Raw genomic sequence first — 12500 nt, 5'->3', positions numbered from 1 at the left:
GGAGCACCTCAATGGCAATAATCAACGTTTTTTCTTCCTTTTTTCGAACACAGACATTCGACATCTCCTGATTAGCTCTGCCCTCGGCCTTTTTACGTAGGAATTGCGATTGGAGATCATTTCGTGGACCTGGCCTGTTTGTTTATATAGGACGTAGCACAGCACCGCTCGGCATTCGAGTCTCCGTCAGCCTTGCAAAGTGAACCTACTTTTCCTTTTCGTTTCTAAACACGATACAATATTTCTGTCATTCTTGCCCACTCTCACGTGACTTGCATTTATTTTTTATTCTCTACAATATTTAGAAAAAGTTCCTTCTTGACAAGATACTGAATTCAATATATATATATATTTTTTTTTCTTTCGCGATGCCTGGTTCAGGTTAGTTCCAAGTCACATTCCACACTTTTGGACACAAGTGACGTCATGTCGGTGAATCTGGTTCCAGTTTTGGTGACGGTAGCAGCGTGTTTGAATCCAATGGCTTCAGCTTCAGGTATCATCATCATTTATGTTTATCTTTAAACCCTGGGTCGTCCATATTCGACCCTCGCATTTATCCTAGCTGCCATTAGGCGATATTATTCACATGAAAAGAAAACCATTACATATATGGGTTCTAACGACTATGGTTCACTCAGAAAGTCCGTTAATATTTGTTCGAGATATCTAAGTCTAAGCCAATTTCAGCCTTCCGATAATATCTGCAGAATGGACGAAATTACTTAACCAGCCACTTAAGGTGAAGTGAATGTATGACTTCAAGAACACAGTTGACATAGATGATCTTCGACAGTGTTTACACTCGCAAAATTCCTCCTCATCCTCCTCCTCCTCCTCCTCCTCTTCTTCCCATTTTCCTATTCCATTCATCAATCTTCGCTTCCTTCGTCTTTTCCCTAAGTGCCTCCGTGATGGAGGAGAAGGGAGTCAATTTATTTCTTCACCTTTCCAGGATCTCAATTCCCCCCCCCCCCTCTATTTCTCGTCCCCTATTTACTATTACTTATATCAATCATTTTCACTCTCATTTTTTCCCCAACTCAGTTGTCCTTTTTCCACACTTACATTTATTTTTTCTGCTTATTATTTCATTATTGTCTCTTTATTCTTTATTTAATATTTTGACTGCGGGAAGTCTCCTTTGAAAAACATGTCCTTTTCCTAAGTCAAAGTACAACCGTTTTCTGTGATCAGTGAAATCGTTTTCTTTGATTAGGTGACGTCATGCCGCCGATACGTAGCGGAAAGCCTGGGGACTGCCTCGTCATTGCTATGGAGTTTGTAAGTACAGCACAATTTTCTTTCGTCAATAGCTTCCCCCCTCCTCCTAAGAGGTAGTCACGATGTTACCATGGTTGAATGAGGTGCGGTTAGATGTTATCTAGAGTTAAGGAAGGGATTCCTCAGTGTATAGGTTTTATTTTATTTTATATGTTTATTCATTTATTTGTGAGCAATGACTCACTGGCACAGGAGAAGTCTGAAGCACTCTATTGATTGCACATATCTATTAACAAAAAAAATATTATTATATGAAATAGATAAACACAAATTCCTGTAGATCGAAGTTGATTTCGCAAGGCGGCAGCCACCTTTTACCTCATGAACTGCAACAAGACGGGTGGAGCCGTTCCTCCATCATCATTATCATCATCATGTTCGTCATCCTCGTCATCATCATCATCATCATCATCATCATCATCATCATCATCATCATCATCATCATCATCATCATCATCATCATCATCATCATCATCATCATCATCACCACCACCACCACCACCACCACCATCATCATCATCATCATCATCATCATCATCATCATCATCATCATCATCATCATCATTATTATTATTATTATTATTATTATTATTATTATTATTATTATTATTATTATTATTATTATTATTATTATTATTATTATTATTATTATTATTATTATTATTATTATTATTATTATTATTATTATCATTATTATTATTACTATTATTATTATTATTATTATTATCATTATTATCATTATTACTATTATCATGATCATTATTATGATGATTATCATCATTATTATTACTATGAAAACTACTACATACAAGTTCGGAAGGATTCGAACCTCTCTCCGCCCTGGGACCGGTTACCTCCATCTCGATGTCAAGCTTGTTTGAATTCGCACGGTTTACAAGATATATATATATATATATATATATATATATATATATATATATATATATATATATATATATATATATATATGTATATATATATATACATATGTGTGTGTGTGTATATACACACACATATATATATATGAATATATATATATACATATATATACATATATATATATGTATATATATACATATATATATACATATACATATATACATATATATATATATATACATATATATACATATATATATATATATATATATATATATATATAGATAGAGAGAGAGAGAGAGAGAGAGAAGCTTATATATATCCTTCTTTTCTTTAGTGGCCGCCTTACCAGACCGTCACTGGCCGAGCTCCTAATCCTGTCATCTTCACAGGCGCCATGGTTGAGGTATTCAAGATCATTGCGGCTAAACTCGACATATGGTAAGTCTTCTGATTGACCACGAAAGCAATATCCCCCTTCTGTTAAACCTCTTGGAAATCTTCAGAGGGAATACAACAAATGGCATCTCAATCTAAGATCAAATGAAGCTTGGGGGGGATAAGGGCATGAGGCATCTTGAAACTTATATATATATATATATGTATATATATATATATATATATATATATATATATATATATATATATATATATATGTATACACGAGACGTATTTTTAAGTGTACTGTTTTGAAATAAAAATGAAACAAGTAGAATTTTCGTAACAATTTTATTTTTACATGAAAACCTGTACGGTAATCTACTTTTCAACATAATTCCCGAATCATCTGACCGTGTTTAAGTTTGTGAGTATTTGAAATGCCTCCTCCCTCCGATTGAGAATATCGCCGACTGTGAAATACGCGCTGTGATTCGTTTTCTTACTGTTTAAGGCGTGAAAGTGGCTGAAATTCATGGTCAGATCAGTGAAGTGTATGGAGAAAACATTATGACTGATGGGATGGTACGGAAATGGGTGAGAACTTTTAAAGATGGCCGTACAAATGTGCACCAAACCATCAGTAATGAGTGAAGGTCGTCCACTTCATTCCTCATCATGCACATTTGTATGGCCATCTTTAAAACTTCTCACCAATTTTCGCACCATCCCATCACTCATAATGTTTTTTCCATACACTTCACTTATCTGACCATGAATTTCAGCCGCTTTCACGCCTTTAGCAGTAAGAAAACGAGTCACAGCGCGTATTTCACAGTCGGCGGCATTCTCAATCGGAGGAGGTATTTCAAATACTCACACACTTAAACACGGTCAGATTATTCCGTAATTAAGTTGAAAAGTAGATTACAGTACAGGCTTTTATGTAAAAATAAGATTGTTACGAAAAGTCTACTTGTTTCATTTTTATTTCAAAACTGTACTTAAAAAAACACGCCATATACATACATACATACATATATATATATATATATATATATATATATATATATATTTTTTATATATATATATATATATATACATATATATATATATATATATATATATATAATGACGATAATAAAAAAAAGGACGAAATATTTTTTGCCTCGGCTGTCATCCTAATGGTGGGGATGGAGCGACACCAGAGGCACTTTTGTCTATGAATCCATTCGCATTTTACAGCTACACACTGGTGAGATCTCCAGATAAGTACTTCTTCGGGCACCAGACGCCAAACGGAACCTACACGGGAATCCTGGGCCTCCTCAAGCGTGGGGTGAGTGTGTACTGCTGTAGTACTGTAGGTTGTGGGCGGCGAGCCAAATTGTGCGAGATAATTGCGACCAATCATGGGTCACTTGGAAAACCCTAAGCTTTTACTTTTTTTTTCTTTTGTTTTTATAGAAGGCATTATCAATATACCATCAATATTTGTGACTAAGACTAACCTAACATAGCCCAACATAATCTAAATTAACCGAAGTTAACCAAACTTAACCAAACCTAATCAAACCTAACATAACAAAACCTAATCAAACATTACTTAACCTAACCTACCTTCATCAAACCTGACCTAATCCAACCTAACCAAACCTAACCATACCTAATCAAACCACCTGACCTAGCCTAAGTTCAGTTTATCTAACAACCATCATGATAAATTTCCTATACAGTGTATCATCTGTGTTTTTTGTTGTATATGCCATCCCTATCAAGAGGATTCTTGGGATTTGGTCAAGGAATGGGGTCCTTGATAGGGGTAGGGATCAGGGTGACCAGATTTAGCACGATGGGGCTAAATATAGCATAGTTTCCCTGAAAAATATGCTATATTGATAAATAATATAACAGAAACCGAACGTATTAAGAGGAAAAAATAAAGACATCATAATTGCCAATCTAATATAATTTCGGCTGCTGTCTAGCATATTTCTGCTCAAGAAATCTGACTACCCTCGTTGTAGTAGGGGACGTTAGAAATTTATTCTATATGGGTTGGTAACTCTTATCATTGAGGATATTACTCGCACATTCTTATCGTTTTCTTCCTCTCTTCGTCTATACTTTCTCCCATCTTTCCTTCTTCTTCCCACTTTTCCTTTTTATTTCCTTACCTTTTTTTACTTTACTGTTACTATTACTGTGGGTCTTTGTAAGTGCATATGGGCCGGGCAGTGAGAAGAGCATGGAAGAAAGGGAGGCCTTTTGGATAGATTTTAAATGAGTGCATAGAGGGTTTAGGAAGAAATGTCAATGTAATAGTACTGGGAGACCTTAATGCTAGGGTGGGAAATGGTCCAATCGATGGAGTGGTTGGGAAGTGTGGAGTTCCAGGAAAGAATCGTAGTGGAGAGTTGATGGTGGAAATGTGTCTAGAAAGAGAGTTGATGATAGCAAATACAGTGTTTCGGAAGAAAGTCAAGCATAAGTACACATGGGAGAGGGTGGTGGAGGGAAGGGTGGTAGATAGAGCGCTAATGGATTATGTAGTGGTAAATAGGATTATGATAGGAAGAGTTAAGGATGTACATGTGCTAAGGGGAGAGGGTGGGGGAATATCAGATCATTTTTTGGTGGAAGGTAAGCTGAGAGTGGAGGATAGATGGAGAAGGAGGAAAGGGACAAAAGGTAGGGAGGTTCATAGAGTGAACTCCTTGAATGAAAAGGAAAAGGAGAAGGAGTACGAAAAGAAGCTGAAGGAGGAGTGGGAGGGAGTAAAGGATAGAGCAGTGATGGGTGTGGAGGAGGAATGGGGATGGTTCAAGGAGGGAGTCTTAAAGTGTGCAAGGATGGTGTGTGGAACAAGAAGGACAGGGGAAATAGAAGAAAGGGTAGTGAATGGTGGGATGAGGAAACAAAGAAGGTTGTAGAAGAGAAGAAGCGAGCATTCACAGATTGGTTACAAAAGAGGACAGGGGAGTCATATGAGACGTACAAAGAAAAGAAAAGAGAAGTAAAGCAAAAGGTAAAGGAGGCAAAGAGGAGAGCAGATGTGAAATGGGGTAGGAGTATGACAGAAAATTTTGAAAGTAATAAAAAGATGTTTTGGAAAGAAATTAAGAGAGGAAGAGGAGGCGAATCAAGTAGGGAAGAAAAGGTAAAAGGTACAGATGGAGAGTTGATAATGGAAGAGATGGCAGTGAGGGGAAGATGGGCAGAATATTTTAGGGAGTTGCTGAATGTGAAGGAGGATAGGGAAGGAAAGATAGCTGCAGTGGGAAATGCGAAGAAAATGAGAGTGAGGAGTGAGGAGAATGGAGGAGAAATAAGGAAGGATGAGGTGAAGGCAGTTGTAAAGATGATGAAAGCAGGTAAGGCACCTGGTCTGGATGGATGTCATGCAGAATGTCTGAAAAAGGGAGGTTCAGTGATGGTGGACTGGTTGGTGAGGTTATTTAATGTTTGCTGGAGAGAGGGTAGAGTACCGGAGGACTGGAGTAGTGCCTGTATAGTTCCTCTTTACAAGGGAAAAGGGGACAAGTGTGAATGTAGTAATTTCAGAGGGATTAGCCTGTTGAGTGTAGTAGGGAAGGCGTATGGGAGGATCTTAATTGAGAGGATTAGGAGAGGAACAGAAGGAGTAATTGGTGAGGAACAGTGTGGTTTTAGGATGGGTAGAGGTTGTGTAGATCAGATCTTTGTGGTAAGACAGATATGTGAGAAAGCTATAGGAAAGGGGAAGGATGTTTTTTGGGCTTTTATGGATCTGGAAAAGGCATATGATAGGGTAGACAGAAAGGCACTGTGGGAGGTTATGCAGATTTATGGGATAGGAGGAAAGCTTTTGGGAGCTGTCAAGAGTTTTTATGAGAGTAGTAGAGCATGTGTTAGGATTAGAAATGGAGAGAGTGAATGGTTTGAAGTAAAGGTGGGACTTCGTCAAGGATGCGTTATGTCGCCCTGGCTTTTCAACTTATACATGGATGGGGTGGTGCGAGAGGTGAATGCTAGGGTAGTGAGTCAGGGATTGGAGATGGTTAAAGAAAATGGAGAAAAGTGGGAGGTGAGCCAGCTGTTGTTTGCGGACGACACTGCGCTTGTGGCAGGGTCAGAGGAGGGATTGAGGAAGCTGGTGGCAGAGTTTGGGAGAGTATGTGATAGAAGAAAGCTAAAGATAAATGTGGGTAAAAGTAAGGTGATGAGATGTACAAGGGGTGAAAGTGGCAGTAGACTGGAAGTGAACATTAAGGGAGAGCGACTGGAGGAAGTGGATAGTTTTAGATACTTGGGTGCAAGTGTAGCAGGAAAAGGTGGAGTGAAGGTGGAGGTAGAATGTAGATTGAGAGAAGCGAGTAAATGCCTTGGTGGTTTAAAGAGTGTAATGAGGAATAGACATTTGGGAATGGATGCGAAGAGGAGACTGTATGAAGGAGTGATTGTGCCAACAGCACTGTATGGGGCAGAAACGTGGAACATAAGAGAAGAAGAGAGAAGGAGTTTGAATGTGGTTGAGATGAGGTGTCTGAGAAGTATGGTGGGGGTTACTAGGCTAGATAGAGTGAGAAATGAGGAGGTGAGGAGGAGAACAGGGGTGACAAAGGATTTGGGAGATAGGGTTGATGAAAGAATATTAGGATGGTTTGGACACATGGAAAGAATGAGTGAAGAAAGACTAGTAAAAGAGGTATGGATGGCAGATGTGGAGGGAGTGAACATGAGGGGACGTCCTAGGATGAGGTGGATGGATGGGGTGAAGGGGGCTTTGGGGAAGAGGGGAATGTCTGTTGAGGAAGGAAGGGAGGGGACGGAAGACAGAGGTGAGTGGAGAATGGTTGTATATGGATGATGTTGTGACTGCATGAGGAGGAATGGGCGGGGGGATGGGGGGTGGGGTAGTATGTGTGAGTAAATTTTGACGCAGCCCGAAGGGATTTCTCCCCGTCCTCGCCTTATATGCAAAGGGGGACGGAGAGGGGGGGTCGCCGATTAAATGAAGCGGCCTTGCTGTGGATGTACTGTGTCTTGCGACACTGCTTCTGACCCAGGGCGGTGGGCAGGGTGCAGGGATGACCCGTCATCCAGGAGGTGCTCAGATGTGTGTGGAGTGTATTTAGGGATGAAATGGGTGGGAGTGTTTTTGTGCCTTTCCCTTTTTGGCTACCTCCCTTGGAAGGGGGAAAAGGCCTTGGTATATGTATGTATGTATGTATTACTGTTATCATCACTGAGGTTGCTAACATCTTTCTAAAGTAGTTTTATTAATTAGATGAGTTACTGTGCGCGTGTGGCGTATTCGGAAACGTGGTGGTCTCGCATTCGCTTAGTTGTGGGTTCGAATATCGCACTCCTCCCCAATGCCCAGCAGTAACTGCTACCTGCCCTCAATAGTCCCCAGAGCGCATAGTAGGTCAAAAGCGACATCTTGGGCCGCAGCTACGCGGCTCCTGGCGTATGCTTCATACCTCCGTCCTGAATGGGTTAGATTTATCTTAACTAATCCCTTTAACAATGTGGTGAAGTTGATCTATTTTGCTCTGGTTAATGAGAAGCGATTCAACCCACACGAAAAACGGGCCCAGGATTGAGAGAGCTCGCTCTCATTCTATTCCTTTCTTCATCCTCAGGAAGCAGACTTTTGTGCTTCGGTGTTCGCTGTCAGTTACGATCGTGCCCAACAGGTGGACTTCAGCATCCCCGTCTGGATCGACGAGTGGAAGATCGTGTACAAACGACCCGTCATTGAGCCAGATCTTCAAGGGTTCGTCAAGCCCTTCACTTTAGGGGTATGTACAGTTCTTGGGACGATCCCTGGCTAAACAGGCCACGCCCCCTTTTCTTCCCTTGGCCAATCAGGGCTGGCCGCAACGCCTCACCGTGATCATGAGTTTGTCGGGCAAGAAAGAAAATACGATTTGTTTCGCTCGGGGCTTTGCCAACGGTCCACGATGAATCCGGCTCTCGAGCAATAGTGTGTATGTATTTATTTATATAACTATAGAGAATATATAATAACATTGCATCATAATCGTGATAAGTATTCTCGGGAATACACAGAAGCCGTATATCTATTTAGTCGTTGATGACATCGTAAAGAGTTTGGACGTAGTGAAACAAACCATCTTGGTAACCTTATTGCCGTTATTGGTGTGATAAATGTCTTCACAGTACGAAGGCACTGTCATCGTGGTCGGGGACTGAATCAAAACAGCTCATGTACTTGGACATAATTAGTCACCTCTTCCAACACCAGCCTGCGTGATCATATTACAAATTATTACAAAGGAGGAGCATGTCAACAGGAGACCTTTTGGTCCATACTAGGTCAGATGCCGAAAAAATTAAATAAATAAGTTCTTAACCTTTTTCAATGCCCGTGCCCCTTGATTATATATAAAAAAAAAAAAAAAAAAAAAAAAAAAATCACGTACCCCCATCTAATATAAATACAATGCAAACGTATGAAAAGGATTAGCGATACAAACCCTGCTGAGAAATGTTTTTTTTTTCAAATTAAAAATATCAATTAGTAGGATACAGTGAATGCACATTATGCTTTCTCATGGTAAATATACAGTACCATTACACAGACTATCATATCTCGTACCCCCGTTGCCTTTTATTCTTAATAATGAAGATGAAGGATATTCTAACCTAAATAGAGACAGAAATTGAATAAATACTCTTGAGATGAAAAATGATGGAATCAGTGCTCTTACCTCGAAGTTTCCTCAAATTGATGGAGAATTGTTATATGCAGACACCTTCGTGATTAAGAGAACACAGAACGCACAATGGATATATTTGCAGTCTTATATTTACGTTAGAAAATAGTAATAATAATGATAATAATTATAATAGTAATTCAATGTGTCGCGGTGGGAGGATTCGACCTGATGCGATTGTGTTGGCATGTTCGTTACCACTGTACTACGGGCGGTCGCCCCCGTAGTACAGTGGTAACGAACATATAATAGTAATAATAATAATGATAGTAATAATAACAATCATCATAATAATAGTAGTAACAATAATAATAATAATAATGATAATAATAATAATAATAATAGTAATAATAATAATAATAATAACAATAATAATAATAATAATAATAATAATAATAATAATAATAATACTATTACTAACAATAATAATAATGATAATAATAATAATAATGATAATAATGATGATAATGATAATAATGAAAATAATGATAATAATGATAATAATAATAATAATAACAATAATAATAATAATAATAATAATAATAATAATAATAATGATAATAATAATAATAATAATAATAATAATAATAATAATAATAATAATAATAATAATAATAATAATAATAATAATAATAATAATAATAATAATAATAATAATAATAATAATAATGATAATAATAATAATAATGATAACAATGATAATAATGATAATAATAATAATGATAATGATAATAATAATGATAATAATAATAATGATAATAATAATAATAATAATAATAATAATAATAATAATAATAATAATAATAATAATAAAATAATAATAATAATAATAATAATAATAATGTGGATAGGAGGTGAAGGGAACACGGGCTGAGGGAAATACTTTTATTCCTGACTAGTTTCGCCTGAGTGGCTTCTTCAGAGGAACATAGTTTGAAGTTAATAAAGGTTTATTGTATAAATATGTACAGCTATACATACATTGATATACAATGCGGGCAACAGCCCGCCAGTGGGGGAGTTGTTGTGCCCTAGTGGGTGGAAGGTGAGGGCTTAGGGAGGTCAGCGAGGGGGGGGGGGCGCCGCCCTGAGCACCCCAAGCATTACGTCCATGGGCGTGTGGCGGACAAGGAGGGCAGCTCTCGTTGCCCGACTGCTGAGGAGGCTGCCTTCTGCAGGGTGGGCGGGGGTCTGCGGCGCTGGTCGGAGGGCCTCCGTGGCCGGGCAGGACAGTAGGTAGTGCAGCAGCGGGTGGCGGCTATGCCTACCGCAGTGATCGCACTGTTGCCCTTGGAAGCCGTCATACAGCTCCTCCCTGGTGCAGTAGCCCAGCCTAACTCTTTGCAACAGTACGCCGTCCGCCCTGGGCTGTTGATGGAAGGCGCTCAACGTCTGATAGTCGGTGGTGGCGGCGTACCAAGCAGCTAGTCTTTTTGCTCCTTCTAACTGCCGGTGAGTCTGGTGGGCGCGGTGGGCTGCGGCACGCCTGGCTCGTGCCTTCACGTACGACAGACTAGGTGGCACGTGCCTGGTCACGTGGGGAGCGCCAGCGGCTCTTTTTTTTGCAGCAACGTCGGCGGACTCATTGCCTCGCACGCCCACGTGGCTGGGCATCCAGTGCAGCCTTACCCGACATCCCTGTGCGGCGAGGCTCTGCAGGCTGCCCAGGATGGCGGTGACGAGTCCCACGTTGTCGCCGGGGCACGGCTGCTGGAGGACCTGCCACGCCGTATGGAGTCTGTAAGTAGGACCACAGTAGCCTCCTGGCGGTTCTGGGCGTGCTCCAGGGCCAGGTGGATGGCCACAAGCTCTGTCTGCAGGGTGGAGCAGTAATCCGGCCGTCCTCTCGAGCAGTTCCGGTCCCAACGGTGATGGCAGCGTCGCCCGTCCTGCTACTCACGGGGTCGACTGCTCCGTCGGTTTTGTTTATGGGACCGCCCGGCTCAGAACCCAGCGCCCCCGCCATGGGGGTTTGGTGCCGCAGCGCCTAGGTGGTGCAGAGCGCCATGCTGGCCGGGAGCCCGGGGGTGGGGACCACTGCGGTGGGGGCCCCCCCCCGGGGGGGGGGCCCGGTAGGTGGGGGCCGGGAGGTCGGCGTGTTGCCAGCGCCAGCTGTTAATGTGGGCGAGGCTGCGGGTGGCCAGGGTGGACTGGAGTAGCCACGGGTTGCGGTGGAGGACATCGTTCCCTTGCGTCATTGCAAGCCGTAGTCTTCTCTGTGCTACTCCTTCGGAGTCGCGCTGCAGGACCCTGGCCACGCGGCAGGCCACGATCTGTTCTACTCTGGTGGTGAGTGGCACCAGGCGGGTCTCGTTCTGCATGACGCACGCACTGGTCCATCTCGGAGCTCCCAGCATCGTCCTCATAGCGGTGTTTTGCAGCACCTCGAGCCGCTCCTGTTGGCTACAGGAGAGCGATATGAGGATTGGGGCGCTGTAGTCCACCAGGGAGCGCACTGCAAATATGAAGTACAGTCGGAGGACGGAGAAAGTGGTCCCCGCTGTGGGTCGATACAGCTTGAACTCAAGTTGGTCAATATATATGGCAAAAGAAGGAAACGTGGCAAACCCCCCACTCGACCTCATCTGTCGGTGTGGCGGGCTGTCACAGCGGGTGGACCAATTATCCGCCTGTTGTTCGCGTGGACAGAAACGTCCGTCTGGATCAGGGGGTCTGTGCTTATTATTTATTACGATAAAGTGTGCTGCTGCTTTAGCCCATATTAAATCCCTAGTCCTCTTATTAATGTTATCATGGATGTTGATAAAAACGGACTCCATTGCCTTTCTTTCCTGCCGTGTAATGTTATCCATGAGAATTTTTTGCCTGGTCCCATTTTGGTAGATGGCCTCTTTCGTCGACATGGTTAACTATTGCACTACTAACCCTGTGGTGTCTTACATCTACTCGGTGTTCTTTTAATCTGGTGTCTAAGCCTCTGCCGGTTTCACCGATGTATTTTCTGTCACATCCACCACACGGGATTTCGTAAACTACGCTGTTTATATTTAAGGTTGGGTCTTTCTTCTTGATTAAAAGGTCCTTTACTTTCGTACCTGTGGAAGTCGCAAGACGAATGTTGGAGGACGATAAGATTTTGTCTAGGTCTCTCGTTAGATTGGAATTTGGGACCACCCAATACTTAGTGTTGGACTTTTCTCTTTTGTTGCGTAGTATACTACGAGCCTTCTCCTCCTGGGTGCAAAGTAACCCTCTGGGGTATTTGAGCCCTTC

General features: G+C 41.4%; 1 protein-coding gene across 1 annotated transcript in view; it reads left to right on the top strand.

The window, feature by feature from the left end:
* The first annotated feature begins 1223 nt into the window (after window positions 1–1223).
* LOC143023671 (putative glutamate receptor) overlaps window positions 1224–12500 on the top strand; it is a 29290-nt gene continuing 18013 nt past the window's right edge. The window contains exons 1-4 of the mRNA XM_076182275.1: window positions 1224–1284; window positions 2501–2604; window positions 3787–3880; window positions 8169–8327. Of these exons, the coding sequence (XP_076038390.1) occupies window positions 1228–1284; window positions 2501–2604; window positions 3787–3880; window positions 8169–8327 (414 nt within the window). The 5' untranslated portion in view covers window positions 1224–1227. The remainder of the gene's footprint in view (window positions 1285–2500; window positions 2605–3786; window positions 3881–8168; window positions 8328–12500) is intronic.

Source organism: Oratosquilla oratoria, unplaced genomic scaffold (assembly GCF_046742065.1).
Source record: "Oratosquilla oratoria isolate Oo_2021 unplaced genomic scaffold, ASM4674206v1 SCAFFOLD54, whole genome shotgun sequence".
Classification (NCBI taxonomy): Eukaryota; Metazoa; Arthropoda; class Malacostraca; order Stomatopoda; family Squillidae; genus Oratosquilla; species Oratosquilla oratoria.
This window is presented reverse-complemented; position numbering and strand designations above follow the sequence as displayed.